Here is a 22952-nt window from a genome sequence, read left to right as displayed (position 1 = left end):
TTACCATCTGTCACTGACTCTCGATTCCCGGTGGTTGCTTATCATTCCTCCAGTGTAGAGATATGAGGGATTGCTTCTCCTTAATCTCTATTCAGACGTTAGTGAATGGGATTCACGATGGGCAGGAATGCAGTGGATGATAGATTAGGTCCATTATATTGTTATAAATCCTGTCCATCTTATCGTCTTATTGACGCCCACAGAGCTAGCTGTGACAGGTATCTAGTCTATATGAAAGACTCCCCGTTTCGTGATGCCCACGCACCTTTAAATTCGAAGTACAGGTTCGTATGACCAGACATACTTCTATGTGTATTCTTCTGAGCTCCGACATTAGTCTATACAAGACTATTCACCTGCGCTACTGTGCCGCAACCTATTTGATTTGGAACGGCTGGATGCTACAGACGTGGCCTTGCTAGGGCTGTTGTACTCGTCTGTCCGGAGAAATTTCGATCCGTGGATCTCGACAGCGATGCGGCTACGCTTAGTAGACGTTTGAGGAGGAGCAGGAGGAGTCGAGCTCGGTGTAGACGAAACTTGATTGACTCGAGATTCACTTCTGGACTTTGAAGATTGTGGGGTGTTTTCGATGGAGGCTGACTCGGACTCAAGTCTCCTGATATTGGTGATAGGGGAAACCTCGATACCTATACGAGCTGGTACCGCAGAAGGAACTGCAGCAGTGGAGGAGTGATGCTCGTCTGCGAGGCTCTGAATCCATGCCTCGCAGAACACAGCACCCAAGCTCACCGCGACCTCACGAGCAACGCTGTTGCCAACGATTTTGTACTGATCACTTGGGATACCCAACAGGACTTCTTCGTCCCTGAACCCCTGTGCTCGTCGCGCCTCCATGATGGACAAGACGCGAGGCTCATGCCAGTGTAACGTGCGGCCGTTCTTCGCATCGTCCGGACTTTGGGTCTTGACGACTGTGACAAAGAGATGGTCGGGTCGTTGTCGGCCATATGCGTTCGAGCTCGGGTTTCCTCGTCCCAACCCCTTATCGGTGCGTTCAGGAAATGCTAGGCGCTCGCTTGGCGTCATTACACCTGAACCAGCCTTTTTCAGGTTGCGACCATACCAGGCCTGTGCGAAGTTCATACCCCAAGGCTGAGTTGGGATGAGGTGAATCCTACCTCGCATTAGAGGCGTGATGCCTACAGACACCCGATGGTCGGGGTACGGTACGCATATATCTGGCTTTGAATCATAAATAGGGGGCAGGTCGGCAGTGGAAGCCCTCGCAGACACAAAGTCAAATGGTGTGGCAGCCGGCATAGCGCGCTCAGCCATAGGTTCCCCAGTAGGGAGAGTACCTAGACTAAGCCTGGAGGTATCTTGCGGGTGACCATGGGTTTGATATGGTGCGTGAGGTAAGCGGTGGCCTGGTGCAGCAAAAGCCAGGAACACACGAGAACGACGCTGAGGGGTACCGCAGGCAGAAGCATCGAGAAAGAAAAAGTGTGCTTGATAACCCAAGCCTACAATGGCACAAATAAGTTGACTGAACACGTCTTGATCTCGATTGGCTGTCTTTTGCACGATTCCCGGAACGTTCTCAAGGAGACCATATCGTGGACGGTATAGGTCAACGCACGACGCAAAGGCTGCTACCAACGACTGGTTCTTCCGCTGAGCGGCAGTTGTTTTATCGTTGGTCAGCCGAGAGAAGCCTGGACAAGGGCTACCGCCTGAGATAAAATCCACATCTCCAATCGGTGGGACATTGTCTGAAAACTCACCCTCGATAGCAAGACGTTGGAGATCGTCTATAGACCCAAGGAATGGAGATACTTCAGAGGGCCCAGTAGTGTTTGCCATGTAAGTATGAATAGCCTTGGCGTCAAAATCGTTCGCCCATCGCATCTCGATAGCACCTCCATCTTCTAACCCACGACCAAAGTTACCACCACCGCAAAAGAGGTCCAGACCTCGAAGCCGTGGAATAGACTGCGATGGGTCGTAGCCCTGCTGTATAGACGAGGGAGGTTCGGATAGCGCAACATATAACTTCGTTCCTGTCTCATTGTCGGAAACTTGTTCGTGTGTGAAATAGAAAAACCCTCCCACACCGCCACGGTCATATGGCGTTGGTATTGCTTGCCCGTCTTTAAAATGACGCACGAAACACGGCTCGAGAATGCGCGATCTTTTTACCTCGACAAGCGGCTCGATATAGCTGTACACCAACTCATTGGGTCGAGCTTTGGATGCCGGATCAACCTGGTATCTTCTTAGCAACTTCCGAAACCTGTATATACCGTTGCCTTCCTCCTCATAGAAGGTAAGAAACTCGCAAGGCTCGGACCGACCGCTAGTCCTGTTGATCATGATGAGTCGCGTTTCGCCAGTTTGTAACCCCAGCGCCTGAGGAGAGCTCTCGCGCAGATGAATGCAACGAAAATGGGCTTTCTCAAGGGTAACCCAATTTCGTTCTTGGCATATATATGTTTGGCGACAAAAGAATTCGGCTTCAGTCGCCGAAGTCCCCCCAAACTCGACTTGGTGAACCCCTGACACTTCGTCCTCGGAGATCTTTGCTCTGGTATCACAAGAGCAATGATCGGACAAAAACAACTCGTTGTTCCAAGGGTACTTCATCAGACCGCATAGGGTGTCTACGGGTCGATAGTACCAAATCACGTCGAACGTTCTCTGGCCACGCTTGTTGACACGCACGCGCTGTACCAAGGCGAACCATCGATCGACGTCATCAAACCCATGCGCAACGTCACGTCGCCATTGTGTGCCAGATCCCTCGGCATCTCTTTGGGTCGAGATTGTGTCACCTGCTCGAATCGCTCGAATTTGCTTAATTCCAGCCGTTGTTATGGTCTTACCACTATCATGAACTGGCGCTGGTAATTCCAGATGGCGTTGCTTTATCAGTGCATTTTGCAAAGACTGAGTAGTCTCACTCAGAGGAATGGCCTTGAGACGGTCGCCGAATGGCTGGTGACTGAAACAGTCGTAAATGTATTGGGTAACGACAGTATCTGTGTCTTCGCTGGGCCCAATCTTTGGGCACGGTTTGTATCGCGTAAACTCCCAAACCTCGGCCCAGATAACATGCTTGTATGTTTTTCTATGCCCAAGAACACCGATCGCTTCCTTGTGTAAAAATGCAATATTGGCCACAATCGCCGTCCTGAAATCATCGTTTACGTGCTGCCCCTTCCACGAGATGAAATCTGGTGCATGGCGGTGCCTTTTCGCCAGCCAAATGCTGAAGTTTGATCTAAAATGGAAGATCGTAACTTGGTCGTCTTCCTCCCCCTTGAACTTGAGGTAATCCACGAAATGCTTTGCGAGATCTGCAACCCACAAGAACGGGTCAAAGAAACGACGATATTCCTTGGCAGGGCTATTCAACCGGTAGTATATCTCGCGTTCAGTGTTAAACACTGATCGTACCCAGATTTTGTCTTTGACAGTGTGCTTTGATAATGTACCGTAGTTCTCGATCGGCAATGCGCTGATTTCCACACGGTGAACGTAGAAAGCAGTATTACCAACACTCAGTTTTCCGTCAAAGAAGACAGTATTGAAGCCATGTTTTGTGTGGAGGTGGTGGAGAGAGCACATCTCCTGGCCGTATTTTTGACGATCGGAGTAGACTGAAAAATCGTCAAGTTGGAACTCAACGAAGTCGTCATGGTCAATACCCTGACCGGCCTCTTCAGCCACCTCGAGCAGTCGAGCAACAGCCTCACGTTCCTTAAGGACTGGAACATCCGGTTCGAATGGTTCGTAATACGACCTTGGTACCAGGAGCAGACTCTCCGGGAACTCAACGCTCATATTCGCGCTGACAGGGACGTCCAGCGTCTCTTCCAATGCAACGTCTTCTTGTTCCACTATTTCAGCCGAAGCACCTGCACCTGCATCACCAAGTTCTAAATCAAGATCTACAGCTTCCACGACGCACGACGCTGGAAGCTCAGGCATTTCCGGGTACTTGTCTGCGACGAGGTGTTCGGGGCTTGGGACGTAGTCAGGAGGGCTCTGGGTGGGAGAGTTAGGGGACAAGTCGACCTGCTGCGGGAGATCCATGAGCTCTTCCTCCTCCTCCTCCGCTTCCTCCATCTCACCAAACTTGGTCCACATTTTAAGTGCATCATGACTGGTAGTGGTGGTGGCCGCATGAGGCTCCCTCGCAGCAAAGGCGTCTTCCAACACACCGTCGACGTCGCCATTGTGATCTGTGAGCCAATTGATGTCCGGGTTCTCGAAATTCTCTAGCGTTAGGTCGATAAACTTATTTTCTTTCTGGAACTCATCTAGCGTTAAATCGACAACATCATCGTCAAGATCGATATGCTAGTCAGCGTCAACAGCCGAGCCATTCTGGTTTTGAGATACAACCTTACAGGCATTTTGAGGTATAAGGCGTATACCACTGCATGCTTAAAAGCAATGGAAATAATGGATCTTTGTATGCGAAAAACTCGATGGAAAGACAACACCAAGCAGTCTACACCTCCCGTATCATCTTTTGATGAGTACAACTGGTCTGACAATGCCAAGAGAATCCCATGTAGACAGGTCAGGCTTTGTATACAGGAACAATGAGAAAGCAAAATAAAGAGAGTTAAGACGCGAATAGGGATCGTTGGAAAGCCTCAATTTCAACGCTGCCAGATGAGTGAGTGTGATCACAAAGACGCGAAAGGTTCGAAGCGTTCGTCGTATGCAAAGGGAGGGTTGATTTAGGTAGAGAGGAGCGTGTATCTGTATGTTTTATGAAGGGAGAGAGCAGAAGAAGCCGGAGCGAGACGATTGTGTGTCTGTATTGTGATCGAGCTTCTTTGTTTGATCTTCAAGGCCACTCACTCAGTGAATCAATGTCAATCCAATTCTATGAAAGACTTGAGGTGGCTCCTGTCGGCAGCTGTGAGTGAGAATGCACTAAACTGAACGGTCCACAGCCCCACGTATGCAACCTTCTAGCAAGAACTCCATCTCTTCCTTATAAAGAGAGAAAGGTACCTAGAAATGGGCATGTGATACGGGATTTAAAAAGTAGATGATCAAAATGAATCTCAGAGGCTCTCAATTATTTTCTAGCTTCAACGCTCATTTACGCTGAACTGGACGATCTAACAATTGACTTCTCTTTGTCTGTTGGTATAGTGTATGCCTTGAATCAGAACGCCATGCAATGCATCTCATAATAACCCTCTTGCCCATGACCAAATCGATTCATCATCTTCGTCGTCGGAATCTACTATTAAACCCAGGACCACCCTTTGCTCCGTGGTTCCTAAGCTTCAGCCGTTGGAAGTTTGCGTGAGCCAGCTCATTGACCTTTCGCGCGGCCTTCTTCACAGTGCCCTCCTTCTTCTGTGTGGGCTTCTTCTCCTTTACTTCCTCGAAATCAGATCCAGCATATTCACCACCAGCTTGCGTTTCATCGTTCTCAATATCACTCTGAGGATTCTCTCCCATGTTCTCCGGTCGCTTGGTTCGAGTTGGACGCATCTTGACCATTCTTGTAGTTCGCTTCTGACCCTTCTTCTTATACACTCTAGTCGGGTTACCATCTTCCTCCACTGGGCTGTCGTACATGGCTTCATCATCGAAACCACCAAGTGGTAATTGCCGTGTCTGAGTGTCCTCAACCAGAATATCATCCTTTGGTTTCGACGGGAATAACGTCTTGGGTCTAGGTTCACCCATTCCTTCTTCTTCAGCGTCGCGTAATGCGTCCAAGTCGTCGTCCAAGTTCTCCTCTTCCACCTTTCGAAGACTCGCCACAATTTCACTGAGACCTCGTGTGAAAGGCTTGCGCGGTAGCCGCAGGGGTGCCGGGGCATCAAAATCGCCATTCTCGTCAAGAACCGGTAGAGTATTGCGTTTCAAGAACGCGGGTGTGTCGAATTCGAGTTTCGAGACCGAAGAGGGCGTAACGGCGTCCTTGTTTCCATCCTTGTTCTTCAACGGGGTCATGAAGTGGTTCAGTCTTTGTCGTTTACTGGATGACATAGGGGTTCGGCCAAGCCTGTCGTTCTCCTCGTCATCCATGGCAGCTGATCGCTTGCTCGGAGTTGCATCGACCTTTCGTGTGGACCCTGATTTGGTCGCAGAATCTTGTTTCGACGGTGTTCCTAGCTCCTTCTCTACCAATAAGTCAAAGAGGCCAAGCACGCGACCATCTCTTTGTGGTGTTGGACCCACTGAGGTCACCGACGCGGGACTGAACAGCTTTCGCGATATGGCTGGGGTGTTCATGAGTTCCTCATCATGGTCTTGTGTACGGTTCTTGGAGGGAGTCTGGGTGTTTTTGGTACGTTTGGTGGGTGTTTGTGCTGGTAGAGTATCGGATTTCCGCTTCCTTGGTTCCTTCGAGGGAGGTGGGATTTTGCCCGAGAGTATATCTCGAACCTTGTTGTATTGTTTATATTTCAAAGCTGTGCAATGGTTAGCAGATTGGTTATTTTTTTGCTCTAAAGACCTACCGATGTCTTCGTTGGCCTTGATGTCTCCTCTTCCTGGCTTCGTGCCCTCGTGTGTCTTTGCCCATTCTGTCTCCCAGGTCTTCAAGTCGATGCGCAGTTGCTGTGATTGACTTTCATAAGCTGCTCTCAAGTTTTCGTCCATTGCTATAGCCATGAAATCTTTTATTCGTATATGAGTTTATGTGAAAATCGGAATTTGGAAGAAACATGCAAGCAACAATGGTCATGAGGGAAAGTGGAATTGAGTGTCGCGATTGAGATAAACGCGTCTATAGATGGATCCCTTTGCAACTGCCAATGCGGGACGCGAACCACTCAACGCGAAAACAGGTCTCACGTCATGACAGTTGCAGGGAAGGTGCGGAATATGGGAGGAGCTACCTAACGGGCCCACCCGCTCTGAACTTTGATACGTACTATGTGGTTCCGGAACCCCACCTGAATCAAGTCCTCCATTTCTACTCCATGCCTAATTCATCGTTCATCATCTTCTTTTCATACTACTACACCAAACGATAGCATCTTATCTTCGCTTTCTTACCTGGGTGGTTTGGATACACTACCACATGCGCGCCAGGTGGCCAGCCCTATCGCGTCTCTAATCCCCCATTCCGCTATGGAAACAGACCAAAACACAGCTGATCTCCAACGCCAAGTCTTACAAAGCACCCTTGACGAAATAGCGACCAGGCAAGAAGACGCCACCGACTGTTGCGTCATCTGCCTCGAAAGCATCTCTGAAGCATGTGAGGCTATTCCTTGTCAACACAAAAACTTTGATTATCTCTGCCTTCTCAGCTGGCTTGAGCAATCACCGAAGTGCCCGCTCTGCAAAGCTGTCATCTCACAAGTTCGCCACGGCCTCGATGGACCTATCGCAAACACATACACTGTGCCCGAGCCTGCGTCAGAGCCCCGAGCACCACAAATTGGACACCCAAGACTTGCGCTCCCTCCTCGTTCCCGCCGGCGTCACTTACACCATCGTCCATATTCCCGTCAACCACGATACGTAACCGCCAGCTCGAATCCTTCAGACGAGATCGCGAAGCGGAGGGATGTGTATCGCCACAACAGATACTCTAAACATGTCGGGTCGAATCGCTTGTCTCGATACCGCGAACTGACACCAGCAGCATTTTGCTCAGATAGCGACTTGGTCTCTCGTGCACGAATGTGGATTCGTCGAGAGCTGCAAGTGTTTTCCTTCTTAAACCCCGATGCCGACCAGACAGAACCAAGACCCGATGGGAATTCACAGAGAGATGCAGTTGCCAGAAGAAGAGCCAACAATGCTGAGTTCCTCCTCGAATACATCATTGCGATTTTGAAATCCGTGGATATCATGGGCAGTGCTGGCCAAGCCGAGGAGATGATTTCGGATTTTCTGGGCCGAGACAGCACGCGCCTCTTCCTGCACGAGCTAAGAGCATGGCTTAGAAGTCCATATACAAAGCTTGCGGACTGGGATAGGGCTGTTCAATACGACCTATCTGCACCAAGCAGCCCTAGAGCTGAATCTGGAGGGGTTGGCAGTTCAAACCAAGCCCAACGCCAGCCTAAGAACGTCAACGCACGTAATTGGGTCACATCACGAAGACAGGGAGACTTTTATCGTCCCCGGGGCCGAGAACAGCGAACCCGAGAAGTGTATAGACACGAACCATACGGAAGACCGCATAGAGATTAGTCAGGCATGATAAAGTGTTGGAGCCTGCACAAGGCAAGATAGAATATTATACCCGGAGAACATTCTCCACTGAATGATGAATAACGAATTGCATTGCTACTAGATGTGTTGGAATGATCTGAGGCTCACTACAAGCTTGCGGTGAAATCATAGCTTACGAAGCAGAACTCTTTGATGGGCGGAATTCCGCCCCCTTGAGGAGCCTATGCCCGCTCTCTCCTGAAAGTTCAGACATGGCGTCGGGCACAAGCATTTATAAATCGGAGTTGACCAAAGGTCGTCCGTCTCCGGTGTATTTTACACCCGATCCCAGCTGAAACTGCTCTTATATATTTCCATCACATCTTCACTACCCAGTTCAATATCTCATTCCAGATTCTCTAAAGGTCGTCACGAACAAAAGCTACCACGATGCCTTCGATCTCTGTGACCGTCATATCAGATCCCGTCTGTCCCTGGTGTTTCATCGGCGCCCTCCGTTTATCCCGCGCCATAGCTCTCTATCTCAAAACCGTCTCTTCAACCGACACTATCACTACCAAATGGCACGCTTACCAGCTGGATCCCAATACACCCACACAACCCCTCATCACGAAGATAGCATCGAAATGGGGAGAGGACCAAGTCCCCTCAGTCAAAGCCCGCCTCAATGGTATCGCCAAACAAGAGGGTGTGGAGTTCAACTTCAACTCTACGATTGGAAATACCAGAGATGCGCATCGGTTGGAGAAGCTGGGGCGCATTAGGGGCAAGGAGACGGAGGTTGCGCTGGAGGTTATGAGGATGTATTTTCTGGATGGCGGGGATATCACTAGCAAGGAGGATTTAGTGACCGCGGCGGTTAAGGCGGGTATTGAGAGGGATGAAGCGCGAGTGTGGTTAGATGGTGAGGATGGGGTTGAGGAGGTTGATAATGAGGTTCGTGAGATGCAAGAAAAGGGCATAAGGGGCGTACCACGGTATATCATCAATGACAAGTATAGCGTTGATGGAGCGGAGGAAGTCGGAGATATTCTTGAGAAGCTCGTTATGGCGAGAGAAGACCTGCTTGCTAAGAATTAGGAGGCATTTCTCCCGTATGTTATAGACGGTTGATTATCAGGTTCAGGATTTTCATATCTCATAAGGGTATCATCACATTCTCATCAAACCACCAAGATCCTTCTCCATCTGCCTCAGCCTCACCTGCAGCTCCCTCTTCTTAACCTCCATCTCCTTCGCCTCCTCCTCCTCCCTTTTCAAGTCATCCTCCGTCCAAACCTCACCCTCTTCTTCTTCTTCCTCTTCTTCCTCATCATACCAATCTCTGTGATCAAGACTTGCCAACTGCTCTGCCTGCTCCGCGACGCGCGCTTCGTAGTACGCCGCTGTATTCTTCCCATGTGCATGTTTACTTCTCAATGCAGCGATGCGCTCCCTCGCTCCGGGGAGTTCGTATACACCGCAGAGCTTTTCTGCGCCGCGCAAAAGAACGTTTACGTCGACATCACCTTTGCGATCTGATTCTCCGCGCCGTAGTTCTTCGTGCATTTGACCGCCCAAGACAGCTGCTACGGCCGTTTGTCGTCGGGGATGTGTGCCGGTGCGGGGTGGAGGTCCTGTGGTGACTTCGCCTGAGGCTACATTAAATACAGTTTGTCGTCGACCCGAGGACTTTTTCTTCTCTGGTTCTGTGGGTTTCAGAGTTGTTGAGGGCGGAGGAGGTGGTGGGACGGAGAAGAGGGCGCGTTCGTGCGGTTCCGTATCGCGGATAAGAGATGTGATGTCATGGTTTGAAAGGAGGGCGTTGGTGAATATCTTCGGAGGAGGGAACCTGGAGGCAATTTAGCGACTGAAACAGAAAGAGATGTCTGTAACCTACGGTAGAGAGTCAATTCCCTGGCACGAATAACCAATCTGTTCGAGATGCGCAGAGATGAGTGACATGATGGGCGTGTTCGTCGTTCAATTCTCGTCCTAATATAAGTTTCTATATTGATATGCTAAGATACCACAAGATTTGTTCAGGTGGAAGAGGGGAATGACCTCAAAGTTGCGGGTGGGTGATAGAGACGATACTTAGCTTGTGTTGACGATGGTGGAGTTTCAAAACAATCAAGGGACTCGAGCAGCTCTTATCGATAAGTACCCCACATTGCAATCACTTACACGGCAGCTCCTAGGTATTGATCATCAACTAACAACAATTAGACTAGCTATGTTGCAGGAACCGCTGAACTATCCAGCCATAGGTGTTGATCCATCCAGATAGCACTATATCTCATCTGTTATATCTCGTTCCAAGTACCTACCTGGGAATAGCATTCATGATTGCGACCAACACTGGCACACTAGGAGTATCCCCATGAAGCCAAAGGAATAGACAATACATGCCCAGTGCATTTAGAAATTACACAGTTGCGTTCAACCAATGCAACCAGAGCTCAGATCTATGCAGCTCCTGATGTTCCAGAGTGCTTGTCAAAGCTTCATAGCCTCTGTAGATAAAGGAAGACAAAGCATTTCACTTACATAGTCGAAAGCTAGAACTGCATGGACAAGACTGATGATCTAATGCTCTGGTTCCAAAGATGCTGGAGTTAGTGGCATCAAGCGATGCCCTCTTAGCAGTTTGAGCTGAAAAGCCACCGCTCGTTATCGAACTTATGCAACGTTTCATTGCCACTACATAAAAAGGTGAAAAAGAAACTCTCAGTGTGTCCTATTTCTTCTAGATTGCTTCAATGATGACGATAAATGCCAAACGCTTTCATGTTGTCTGCCAGACCTATATCCATGTCTTCTCCGCATATATATGATGATCTTCTGTGCTCAAATATCATGCCCATCTTTATATCTTCAATAAACAAATTCGACATATCGTAACAGTCTAAAGGTATCCCTGTGAAATCCAATGTGACAATTCCGTATTCCGCCTGGATGCAAATTCTATGCAAAACATGCAATATCATTTCTCTGATCAAATGGTCTCCTCAACCTTCAGTATCCGTACCTGCCCGTTGCATAACTGATCATGGGGTTAAGGTAAGGCGAACACAATCAATGGTTCACCGTTGCCCGAACCCTGGTAGACTCAGGGGCTGGTCGGTGTAGGCGGTGTCATGCTCGTGGGATGCGAAAAGGTGAGTCGTGATCGTCGTCAGAGTGACCCCTGGTCGCCCTCTCGTCCTCGTAATGTCATTAATGTTCATGCCTATGCGGGCCGGGGTAGCATGATGGCTGTCGCAGCTCATGTGGTGCGTGGCTTGCAGGGTCCAGCGCTCTAGCTGGAGCTTGAGCCCATCTCCATAATTTCGATGGCCCAATAGGGCAATTCCCTTGCGAGATGCTGGTGCGCGACAAGTTCATCCTCACTGGAGTCTGGCTCCTCAAGCTCCTCGATCCGCGCAGGGGGCGGATCATGGAATAATAAGCTGGTGCGATGCATCTTTCTCCGCATACGGCGTGCGCTGGAGCCGACCTCGTTTGCGTCGAGCCCTTCGCCCTCATCCTCCGAGTCGCTGAGCTCGCTGTGTGTCCGTTTGCCAAAGCTGCTACCCATGCTCATACGTCGGAATTTCTTGATTTGCTCGCGGCGCTTCAAGAATTGCGCTTCCTCGTCAAGTTCGCCCTCGCCCTCGGGACTTTGCTCGTTATCTGATGTTTCGTTGCTGCAAGTGAGATTCCTGAAATCCTTGACCATAGTCTTGTGGGCTTTCCTGCTTCGTGACCTTGAGCGACTGCGATTGGATTCAATCTCGGTAGGTTGTAGAACATCGAGTCCGTCGCAATCGCTATCCATAGGGTCAATATCCTCGACAGTGAAATTACAAGCAACTGTAGCCGTAGCCGTTGAAGTAACAGTAATGTGAGACGTCTCAGCTTCGTCTGTTGCGCCGGATCTGTCGGATTCTGAGCCCGAGTCAGATTCTGAAGTGTCTGAATCACTAGAGCTGTCGGTGTCATCGTCGCCAAGCTCCATAGCAGAGTCGTCAATTGGTGAGGAGACGGCTGGGCCAGTAGCATTCCCCATGCTCCGTATGCTGGGACTTGCCGAACCTTCTTCATCCTCATCTTCACTGCTGCTGTCCTCATCACTGGTGTCGTCGGCCATGCCGGATGAGGAAGACGAGCGAGGGCTTAACTGATGAGGGCCAACTGAAGGCTGATAGCTGAATTGGTGTCCATCGCCAGTTGGCTTGATGTTGGGATCCGAATCCAAGGACTGAAAATAATCATGAAAGTCAGGTTGGCGCCGAGGTTTTAGACTGGTCTTGCGTAGGAATGGCGGCGATGTGGTGGGGGTTTCTGGTGGCGAGTTGGGGTCGGCGGTGAGAGGTTGATTCTGGACTTCTTGTACTTGGGCTCGAAGTTGAGCGACGTTGAGGTTTGGCGTCGCGGGCCGCCGCCGAAGGCTCTTTTTTGGCGGCATGGCTGATGTGGTGTATAGATCGGTAAACCTTAGAGTTGAGGTCTAACAAGAAACGTATATATGGTATGGGACAATAGAAATCCCAATTGCATCCAGGTGTTAACCTTTGATGGACAGACAGATAAGTCGTATAACAAGCCTCGAGTCAAAGACTCGAGTAGGACCGTCAACGACAAGTAACTTGGGTCGATAAGGGTCTTGTCGATCGACGACAAGTATTGGATGTGTAGTCAAGTATGTGGTTTGGCTGGCTATGATGTGGGGTAAACAAACGGATGGAGTCGAGCCGATCCGGAAGTAAAACGAGTAAGATATAATAGCCAGGTGAGGTGAGGTGAGATCAAGTGAGGGTGTAGTTGAGTGAGGCGGTTTAGTCTGGTTTGAGGTCGAGGTACCAGGCAAGAGAACAGCAATGCGTCGCCTTGCCTTGGTACGAAGAGGGAAGAGAACAAGAAAAGACGGAAGACAAAAAGACGACAGGGAGAAAAAAAAATTGCAACCGTTGGCTACTGCAAGGCAAAGCAAATGCAGATGCAGTAGTAGCGGTAGCAATAGCGGTAGCGGTAGTGGTGCTGGCTGGGCTGGGCTGGGCTCAGTGCGTGCTGTATGAAGACGTGGGCGTGGGTGTGAGCGTGGGTGTTGACGTGGGTATAGTTATGCAATTGGATATACAGAGACTGGGCTGGGTTAGGCCAATACTACGCGGGGCTGCCAGTCGAGTCCCAGTCCAGTCAGTTGCCAGCAGAGCATAGACGATGCAAGGCAATGCACCCAAGTGGCCGAGGGTGGGAGTGAAGAGGGGAACGTAGATGGAGTCGATTGGGTGCCCCGGTCAAATAAGCCCAGTCAAGTCCAGGCTGTTTGTTTAATGATGCGGTGGGTGATTGGCGATAGAATTGGTTGGGCGGTTTATTCTTTCAGGCCCTTGATAAAGTCCGGAGTGCTGTTTGACTTTCAAGAGAGCCAGCACTGACCTTGTAATTCAGGAGAGTCGCAAATCGGTAGTAAAGATAGAAGGTTCAAGGAAACAAAATAGAAGAAGCGGAGAAGATGACAAGACGGGGGACAAACGCACAAGCCAAGTCGAGTCAAGGCCGGGTCTTGCTTGTCGCGGGGGGTTGTCCCGTCAGGTCCAGTCAGTCAGGAAGGTCCTCGCTTGATTCAACTTTGGGCCTCAAGCCAGTCAATGGTATGTCGATGTTTGTGACGATCAATCGGTAGTGGAGAGACAATGGCAGATATCAATGGATGAGTCCGCTATGAGCAATAAACAGTAGCGATAGTCAGGGAGTCAGGACCCAGAGGAGAAACCTCCAACACGGAGAGGATGATATGCGACTTGTGTTTGGGGTCATGATAAGTCTTTCTCCAAAGACAGGCGATAGAGTCGTCCTAGAAAGGGGACAGGGACCTGGAGAGATATTCCTTCAAGATATCTCTGTCAGTCCACTTATCGTAATATCGTAGTGCCTCGTAGTAAGGTATATCGCTACTGCTAAGACCCAATTATGTCTGTGCAGTACGGAGAAGGAAGAATCTCGTCGTCGAGATTAATAAGGTTGAAGATGATGATTATCAATCCCGTTTGTAGTTCTTTTGTCATTCACTTGAGAGAATCCAAGTGAAGATGACAAAAAAGGAAGAAAAGAAGGGAAAAGAGAAGAAGGAAAACAAAAAGTGTGAGAAAGAGGAGGGGAAGGTGCAAGATAAAAAAAAAATATAAAAAAAAGTAAAGAGCACCTCAGATGCAATGCAAGTGAGATGCGGATGGCGAGCACCGACCAGAGTCAGTGGACGGAGGGGGTACCTTTACTGTAGAGAAACGACGGGATCTTTGATAGGCTCCACGGTCCTTGGTGATGAACAGGTGAAATGCACAACAGATTGAAAAGACGATGAGCTATGTAGGTCACTGTATGTAACTACCGTAATGGTACCAGCCTGGTACGGGATGGTACGGCGATGATCAAGTCTGTAGCAGCAGCAGCAGCAGCACTGTAAGTCAGAAAGTTAGAGGCCGATCAACGATGATGCCATTGATCAAATGACGATGGATGACAGACAGACAGGCAGAGAAGACAATCAGTCAGGCCAGACCAGTGGATAGATAAGAGAAGCCTAACAACAAGGAATTTCCTTGCATCTGAGCCTCAGCCGCGCTTCTAGTTCAAAGAATCTAGTCTAGCGCAGAGAGTTTCTGTTGCTCGGCTCTCTTTAGGAGCGAAGCGGCCTTTTTCGTCTTCGTGCAAAGGAGGAGAGTGGATGGGCGATCAACTTGGACTGCCGGGGCCGGGGCCGGGTTCGGATCGGGTCTGTAAAACCACCACAAAAAGGAGGAGGTTGGGCCGTAGATAGTCAATGTGTCAGTGGATGAGGCCTAAGAGGTTCAACTAAGATTCTTTTCTGGTCCCACAGACTTGGTCTTGGTTCTCAGACCTGGATAAAGAGGCTCCGGGTGAATTGAAGGCTGACAGGTCTAGATCGAGACAGATCGGACGGTTTCGTTGTCACGCAGGCAGGTCTTGTCTTGATACAGGTTTATGCAGTCACCTCTTTTTTTCTTTACACTGAAGCTGACTGACTGAATAGGTACCTATCCAGATGGGGGTCTAAAGCGGATGGGATGTCTAAATAAAGGTAATCAATGTGAAATTAACAAGAAGAGACTCGACACTTGTATGATAATGGATATCAGACTTGGCATAGATGAGTCTATGCCCATGGTTAGTTATCTGTTGTTTTACTCTTGGGCATTGCCTTTATATCAATGCCAATAACCCCAACCTGAGCCAGTCTTGGCTCTCATTATAGACTGTGATACAATGCGAATCCTCAGACGTGGAACGGCCCGCTCTGTCCATTCCACCCACGTCTTGAAAGATTCATGTGAAAACAGGGAGTCAACTCTCACCGAGCCCATTCTAACCCAGCCCTGCACTAGCGTCGGGTCTCTGCCAACACAGAAAACAACCTTGAAATGGAAGTTGAATGGAAAAACCCTTGATCAAGTGGAAACATCTAAAAAGAACCCTTGCACGATCGAATGGATCCCACAGATTTCGAGACCTCGAGTGAAAAGCAAAATAATCACTCAACTCAGTGCCCAAACACGACTTCTTCTAAGCGCCGTCGTGGACCAACCCATTTTATCAGATCCATACGAGGGGGCATCACCGACATCCATGATTTGGGCACCAATGCTCGAGGTAGGGTCCAGTCTTTGTGAGTTTTTCCCCCTCTCTCTGTCTTTGTTTCCATCCACAGGGAATCGACAAGGGCATTGTTTGTGTTAGTCGATGGGAACCACTGTTGTGACTTTTGACACGTTGGTATGACTCTTAAATTCTGGAGACTGTGCTACATACTTAAGTTAGTACCTCACTTATTGTGCGCGGTAATTATTTGTCTGTCGATAAAAGATGCAGTAATATCCAGACGGTCAGACTTTGATTGATTCATTCAGCCTCGACGAGGGCTTGTCTGGCCTCGTAATGCAATGCATGAGTTGTCAAACATCAAACGAATAAGACACTCGGTGAGATGCAAAGCAACACACAACAAAAGAGAGAAAACACATGATACGTTACAGGCTTGAAATCGAGGTACAAACAGTACTTGAAGGATCATGAGGGTACTGATGATACCCATTGTTCGGTACCGAGACGCAGACGCTGTTCAACGGCCCATCATCGTCATCACGCATTTGCGTATTCCGCTTCTGCGAGGAATTGAGTCGTCTGTCCTGCAGAGTCTGACGAAAACGGGTTTTTGTCGCGCGTACCTATCGCGAAGGCACACGTCTGATGGCATCATCGTGTAGCATTGGGGGAGCTGCATCGCACAAACGGGCTAAACTTTCGCTTATCGTTTTGGCATTTCTAGCTGAAGTCGATGAGTCTAGTCAAGATGAGCATCGTGTCATTTGTGTGGCTCGTGCTGCGAGTGTTGATCCAACTGTCTCTCAGTCTGATTATGCGGAGTGAGTGGCGTGAATGTTCAACAGACAGAATGGTATGAGCAAACCGGTCAGATACACCGTGTGAAAACACACACAATGATAAAGACTGAAACTGTCTAGAGCACACGATATCGCTATAGTGTAACTCTAAATCTGGATCATGACTGCGGCGTAGAATGAATGACATCCATCAACCGTTTCCCATCCCGGATCTGAGCGGAGTCAGCCACGGGCTGCCCCGCTTCCCCGTCCCAGCGCCCGGAGCCGCTGAAACTCAAATCATCAATCCATTGGCCCGTAATTTAAGTCAACAAAACAAACCATTTCCTTGCACAACAAACACCATGGTAAGTAAAAGAACACCAGCTTGTCGCTCACACGGCCATTTCGATTAACATGCACCCCTTTTGATAGGCTCTAGATCCAAAACCGCAAGGGCGCAAGCGCGGTAGGCCTGCAAACGCGTCCAAACAAGCCCCTGACGCGTCGCAAGATCGACCAGACGAGTATGAAGCCGATGTCGAAGAAGCTGCGCGTCCGAAACAACGAGGACGACCAAAGAAAAAAGCGCAAGAAGATGCGCCCGGGGAAGAAGTAGCGCAGGTGGAGAAACCCAAAAAGAAGCGTGGTCGACCTTCACTGGAAGATAGGAATGCGGAAAAGTCGACAGAAAATGCACCGCAACCGAAACGGAAACGCGGTCGTCCTTCACTAGAGAAGAATCAGGATGCTCAAGAAGCTGATCCAGAAACAGTAGAAGAGACGGTCCAACCAAAGAGGAAGCGTGCACGCCCATCTCTCGAAAAGAATCAGAATGAGGAGCCTGAGCAGGAAACAGAAGATGCTGGAAAGCAAAAACGAAAGAAGAAGTCGAAGGAGACACAGATTGAAGAGCCGGAGGAGCAGCCCCAACCGCGAAAAAAGGGCCGCAAGGCAGCTCAACAACTTGAGCCGGAGGCAGAACAAGCACCAGCACCCCGAAAGAGACAGCGTCATGAAATCAAAGAGTCCGAGCCTGAACCTGTATCTGAACAAGAGGCGCAACCACGACGAAGCCCACGGAATTCTTTGCGCGATCTTGGCGAAGATGCCAATAACAAGGGCAGCAAAGCCGAAAGGTCTAAAAAGAAGAAGGATCATGTATCACAGGAAAATGCAGAAGATGAACAACTCGAAGATGCTCCCAAGAAGCGTGGTCGCCCAAAAGGGGGAAGACCATCGACTGAGACAGCGGGTGAACCACAAGAAGAGCCACAAGAGACGAACAAGAAGAAACGTCGTGGCAAGGAGAAAGACGATGCACCCTCTGACTCAGACGAATCTCTCGCCTCCCCGCCAAAGCCATACCTCCACATTGCTTCCTTTAAACGCACAATCCGCTCCTCCAAAGTTGCGGCAGACTGGACCGGTCTATCGGGCGCATCACTTCCCACTACTAAATCCATCCTCAAACTCGCCCAACAACCTATCCTGCAACGCATGGCCCCGACGAACAATCGACGCACCCATGCCTCTGCAGCATTACATCTCGTCTACCGCCGCATGGAACGTAAACTCGCCCGTGGTCTACCCTTCCCCCCTGGGAATCCATCATCAAAGACTACAAAACGGCGCCTGGATGCTGATGGGGGTCGTGCGCTGGAGCTTGATTTTGAGGCGGTGCTCGATGGGAAGGCGGCGTTGGAGAGACAGCTTGTGCCTGGGATGCATGCAGTTGAGCTACTGAAGGCGGAGAAGGAGAGGATGGGGAGAGAGCTTGAGAGAGATTATGAAAAACTGAGGAACTTGGAGGCAAATGCGAGGGCACAAACAAGAGAGCGGAAGGATTTGTTCCGAAAAGCACATGTTCTCACACCGACATCAAGGCCAGCCAGCAAGGATCAAGATACAACTTTTGTTACTGACACCAAAGATCAGGAAAGTCTCAAGGTAAGTTTGTTCCATGGCATTAGCTTACGTCCGGAGAACTCACAAAAGCAGGACATTGTCAATACACCTCTTGAGCCTATAGCCCTGCAACTAGCAGACCACGTCGAAAGCATCCGTGGTAACCTCCAACAGGCTGATGGGCTCACACCACAATTGAGTCGGACAAAAGCTGCTTTACAGGATGTGTTGCAGCGGTATCTAGATGAAGTAACTTACGAGCAGGTTGTCATTGGATAAGTGCTCTGTGAATGATATGAGATGATGAAATAAGCTACTTGGGCTATGCATGAATGGATGAGCGAGGCGTTGGGATTACGGTTTGGATGGGCTTGCATGAACGCATGGCCTCAGCTGAGCGCCAGGGTGCAGGTACAGATAATATCCAGAAATGAATTTTTTCAAAGCCATCGAAGGGCATTGCGCGTTCATACTTATTGCTTATGCTGTCTCATATCTACACAACTACATCTGCAGCAGGAGGGATATGTGGTATAAAAAGCAAGATGTGTATGTGTATAAGACTCAAATGAGATAAGCGGTCTATGGAACCGTCATTCCTGATAAGCATAACCCAAGTCTATCTATCTACAAGCGCTTCCATATACCAACCCCAACCGTGCTACAGTCAAAAGGGAACAAGACCAAGTAACCCGAGAGGGTATTTGTTGAGTGGACCAGATAAGACGAAAGTTCATGATTCTCATTGAATTGATTTTGAAGAAAGAAGCAGCAAAAAAAGGTAAATTGTCATACATCCAGGAGAGTAGTTGACCTATACAAAGATGTTCCCCCTTCCACTAGATGCCTAACCAAGAAGTGACCAAATGGTGAGTAATGTACAGATGAGACTTCATATACATGAGTTGTCTCAAGACATCTATCGGAGACGGCGAGAGAAGCCAGTGGGCTTGGCGTAGCCACCAGTGGCAGTGTTGTTGACGGGGTAAGGGACAACGGTGACAGTAGCCTCGAGGGTAGTGGTGGTGTCGCAGAACTCATCCTCGTCATCGTCGTCCTCAGAGTCATCATCCTCAGAGTCATCACCATGAACAGCCTTGTCGGTGACGGTAGCATCATCAGAGCTGCCGGTCTTGCTGGCCTCAGGGACAACAGTGACATAGACAGTGGAAGCAGGGGCGGTGACAGTGACAGTCTCGGGAACACACTCGCCGTTACCATTACCGGAGCCGGAGCCACCGTTGTTGGATCCGTTGCCGGAGCCGTTGCCAGTGCCCTTGGAGCCCTCCTCCTCACTCTTGCCGGTGCTGTAGCCGTTGTCACCGCCGGAAGCGGGGTTGGTCTCACCGACGCGCTCAATGGTCTTGGTGACGGTGCCAGTCTTGGTCTTGGTGGTGGTGGTGGTGGTATCATCCTCGGGGGTGCCGTTACCCTTGGAGCCGTCATCGGTGACCTGAGGGCCAGCAGGGACGGTGATGGTGGTCTGGAGAGTCTTGTGGATGGTGGTAGTGATGGTCTCGTCACCCTGGGTAAGAGTGACAACCTGCTCAGTGGTGTAGTCGGAAACGACGGTCTTGTCGCCCTCCTTAGGGGGAGGATAAGCACCGCCAGTGGTCATGGGGACGGAAGCGGTGTAAGGGGCAGTAAGGGTCTTGCCAGTAACACCACCGGTCTCAGCTTCGTGAAGAACGGAAGTGTAGATAGAGCTGGCGTCAGCGACGGGGCAGACAACCTCAGTGAGGATAACGGTGTTAGTCTCAACGTAGGTGACCTTGTCGGACTCGGGGAGCTGAGCAATGGCAGTGTGATCACGAGCAGGGCAGTTGGTGACGGTAGGAGCGCAGCTGGTGATGGTCTCGACGACAGTGGTCTTGACGGTCAGAGTGGTCTGGGTGTCGGTGCCGTTGTCGCGGCGGTAGTGGGCGTGGTGGGGGAAGTTGTAGGCGTTGGCCACGGCGGCAAGCATGCCGATGGAAGCGACGACGGACTTCATTTTGAAGATGGAGGTGGTTTGGATGTGATTTGGTTAAGTGGTTTGATTTTGCGGTAGCTTCAGATTTGTCTATGACAACGGTTTGCGATGCGATTCAAATAGCCGTAGAAGTCAATTCCACAGTCGGGCAGCGAGCAAGACACAGTTTTGCTTCACTAAAAGAAAGGATAGAGTTGGAACGTGAGAAACGCTGGTTGCTGTAATGCTGGAAGGATCGTAATGGCAGAAGCCGGAAATGAATGGAAAGTCACGATAGAGACTGAACGAGTGTGGTGGTTGTGATAGACAAGACTGAGAAGCCGGATCTGAGGTGAGGCAGGAAGCGTTAGATATTAAGAGAAACCAGAGTCGGGGGCGTAGTACCAACTGGGCTGGAACGCCTCTTTTTAGCTCAATGTCTCTTGCAGGGGAGCAGACTGCAACCACAAAACGCCGGACTGCCAAGATGCTTTGAGCATGGGTGGTGTTGTGGTCCACCAGGAGGCCCCTTGGATTAAGAGAGCGCCAGGGTTCTGCATCTCGAGTTTGGGCCTTGATCAGAATGAGAGGGAGATGTACCCACTCGGGCACGTTCCCTCTAGCGACTGGTGAGCCATCTTCGGGCCTCCGCAGCTGAAGGAGATGTGATTATCGCGAAGAATCATCGAAAGCGAATGCCACGCATGCGTACCATACCGTATAGCTGAACGACAGGAGTAGCGACAGACTAGCTAGGCGACGAGCCAATGCCAGGGCTAGGACCATGCACCTGAGCTAGAGAGGCTTATTCATAGTAACCTTTGGTGATGAGCGTATCCTTTCATCTTGCTTTGGCGGGTTGGTCGGTTGCTGCGGCGTTGACGTTGTTGAGATGAGCATGGATGTGATTTAATTGGAGATGATGGAAGAGTCAAGACCAACCGTTGGAGAAGGTTGAGGTTCAGATGTCGGTGGGGCGTTCTAGCTCTTGCCTCAAAAGGAATGGTTCAGGGGCGCGGTAGGCTTCTCGGGCCAGGGTCCACGGGGTGTCTGACCAGGGGGGTTTGGGGCTAAGGAAGCGCTTTTTGGTGAGCGAGCACCCTGTAATTTAGCGATATTATTCCAGTTCAATTGAACCTTGGTCGGCTTTGATGATTGTTCATGCTATATCTGAGCATGATCATGGGTGTTCTCATAGTGTTGGACGGCAATTACTTGAGACACATGTTGACTCTTGACTCTGGCTGATACATAACACAAAAGGTTATGTTTCACTCTCCTGCATTGTCCATCTTTTATTCTCTCCCTTAGTCAGATCGAATAGCGCCACCACGTCACGTTATGCAGGTACCGTGCAGAACCTGAGACGCCACGCGGGCCAATCAAACCTCCAGACTCTTAATCACCGCCATCCCGAGATTTCGTTGTTCTGGCGCCCGCCACCTTTTGGTCTAGGGCGGCGAATGAGAAATAGCCACAATCATCGTCAAGTGATGAATGTTTCGAGGAGCGCCAGCTACTAGTTCTCTATCTGTACACATGTTGCACAGCATAGACAACAGCGCTTAAATCAGGCGAGGCTGCTTATTTACCTAGAGTCTATGGCCTGCTGCTGTGCACATTTACCCCTATGTATGTACTGCTCGTCGCGAGGTAATTTCAGCCTTGTGCGCTGTAAACGCCAGAACCTGCAATATGCCGCCGTGCGTGCCTGTCTAGACCACTAGAAATGTCCGACGGGATCGACAAACCTGGCACGCAGGATTAGTGCAACTCTGACAACTAAAACTCAAGCCATAACCGGACCCCAGAGATTCCCGAGGCTTTGAAGCAATATCCAGGTCATCCTGGCGATGTCTTGCTACTCCAAGGAGGTCCATCGTCAAGGAAACGAAGAGCCTAGAGCCCAAAAGTCAAACATTTTTCTCACATGTCGAGACTGTCCCTGGCAAGCTGAGAAGTCGTTAGAAAAAAAGAAAAAAAAGTCCCAAAACAAGTCCCTTGCATGCTTGACCGCGATTTGGCAGAGTCAGACAAAGCCCACTCTCTTATGCAGGCTTCCACCAAAAAAGATTCTTTTCTTCCCTGCCAAGCATCTCCTCGGATCTAGATTGACTCAGATCCTGGGTCCCAACTTTCGACCTTTTTCTGTTCTTCTCTGATTAGAGACCACGGCTGTGACGAGTGATCTGAGACTGGTAGCTAAGCCTCATCGGCATACGGCAGTCAATGAACTACAGTTCCTACACTAACCTAAGCTCTAATAATAATAGTAGATTCGCACAGAAGATTGGTCGAGTCGTACAGAGAGGCACATGGGTAGATCATAACTGGAAATGACCATCAATTGCCGATCCTCCGGAATAGAATCAGCCAGCCAGACTGGTCACTGAACGGTGTTGCTTACCCAATCTGGCAATTAGATTCTTGTTACTCCGTATGCTTTCTATGTAACAGGCTCTGGCAGCGTTGATCTAGGTTTTGCTCGCTTGGATGAGGCAATTTTGCATCAATATGTAGGTACCGATCCACAGATTGTCGTCTCCATCTTCTCAGTCTCCATCTCCAATATCAGTCATCATCTATAGGTA

The 22952-nt window shown here is 49.7% G+C and overlaps 8 protein-coding genes across 8 annotated transcripts; 3 read left to right on the top strand and 5 right to left on the bottom strand.

Annotated features, from left to right (window-relative positions):
• Window positions 1–348: 348 nt before the first annotated feature.
• FPRO_10954 (uncharacterized protein) lies at window positions 349–4382 on the bottom strand (the record flags this gene model as incomplete). Its single annotated transcript, XM_031231974.1, has 2 exons — window positions 349–4326; window positions 4377–4382. The coding sequence occupies 2 exons, from the start codon at window positions 4380–4382 to the stop codon at window positions 349–351; spliced, it is 3984 nt and encodes a 1327-aa protein (XP_031081957.1).
• Window positions 4383–5211: 829 nt separating this feature from the next.
• On the bottom strand, window positions 5212–6606 carry FPRO_10953 (putative DNA replication regulator SLD2; the record flags this gene model as incomplete). Its single annotated transcript, XM_031231973.1, has 2 exons — window positions 5212–6416; window positions 6465–6606. 2 exons carry the CDS (start codon window positions 6604–6606, stop codon window positions 5212–5214), a joined length of 1347 nt encoding a protein of 448 aa, XP_031081956.1.
• A 474-nt stretch (window positions 6607–7080) lies between these two features.
• On the top strand, window positions 7081–8154 carry FPRO_10952 (uncharacterized protein; the record flags this gene model as incomplete). Its single annotated transcript, XM_031231971.1, has 1 exon — window positions 7081–8154. One exon carries the CDS (start codon window positions 7081–7083, stop codon window positions 8152–8154), a length of 1074 nt encoding a protein of 357 aa, XP_031081955.1.
• A 411-nt stretch (window positions 8155–8565) lies between these two features.
• FPRO_10951 (uncharacterized protein) lies at window positions 8566–9216 on the top strand (the record flags this gene model as incomplete). The annotated part of the gene is made up of 1 exon (XM_031231970.1): window positions 8566–9216. The coding sequence occupies one exon, from the start codon at window positions 8566–8568 to the stop codon at window positions 9214–9216; it is 651 nt and encodes a 216-aa protein (XP_031081954.1).
• Window positions 9217–9288: 72 nt separating this feature from the next.
• FPRO_10950 (uncharacterized protein) lies at window positions 9289–10080 on the bottom strand (the record flags this gene model as incomplete). The annotated part of the gene is made up of 2 exons (XM_031231969.1): window positions 9289–9967; window positions 10016–10080. 2 exons carry the CDS (start codon window positions 10078–10080, stop codon window positions 9289–9291), a joined length of 744 nt encoding a protein of 247 aa, XP_031081953.1.
• Window positions 10081–11416: 1336 nt separating this feature from the next.
• FPRO_10949 (uncharacterized protein) lies at window positions 11417–12565 on the bottom strand (the record flags this gene model as incomplete). Its single annotated transcript, XM_031231968.1, has 1 exon — window positions 11417–12565. The coding sequence occupies one exon, from the start codon at window positions 12563–12565 to the stop codon at window positions 11417–11419; it is 1149 nt and encodes a 382-aa protein (XP_031081952.1).
• A 4302-nt stretch (window positions 12566–16867) lies between these two features.
• FPRO_10948 (uncharacterized protein) lies at window positions 16868–18689 on the top strand (the record flags this gene model as incomplete). Its single annotated transcript, XM_031231967.1, has 3 exons — window positions 16868–16870; window positions 16938–18452; window positions 18504–18689. The coding sequence occupies 3 exons, from the start codon at window positions 16868–16870 to the stop codon at window positions 18687–18689; spliced, it is 1704 nt and encodes a 567-aa protein (XP_031081951.1).
• Window positions 18690–19329: 640 nt separating this feature from the next.
• FPRO_10947 (uncharacterized protein) lies at window positions 19330–20403 on the bottom strand (the record flags this gene model as incomplete). The annotated part of the gene is made up of 1 exon (XM_031231966.1): window positions 19330–20403. The coding sequence occupies one exon, from the start codon at window positions 20401–20403 to the stop codon at window positions 19330–19332; it is 1074 nt and encodes a 357-aa protein (XP_031081950.1).
• Window positions 20404–22952: the final 2549 nt, after the last annotated feature.

Source organism: Fusarium proliferatum (genome assembly GCF_900067095.1).
Source record: "Fusarium proliferatum ET1 genome assembly, contig: FPRO_scaffold005, whole genome shotgun sequence".
NCBI classification, from domain to species: domain Eukaryota; kingdom Fungi; phylum Ascomycota; class Sordariomycetes; order Hypocreales; family Nectriaceae; genus Fusarium; species Fusarium proliferatum.
The sequence above is the reverse complement of the archived record's forward strand: the minus strand, read 5'-3'. Positions and strand labels throughout refer to the sequence as shown.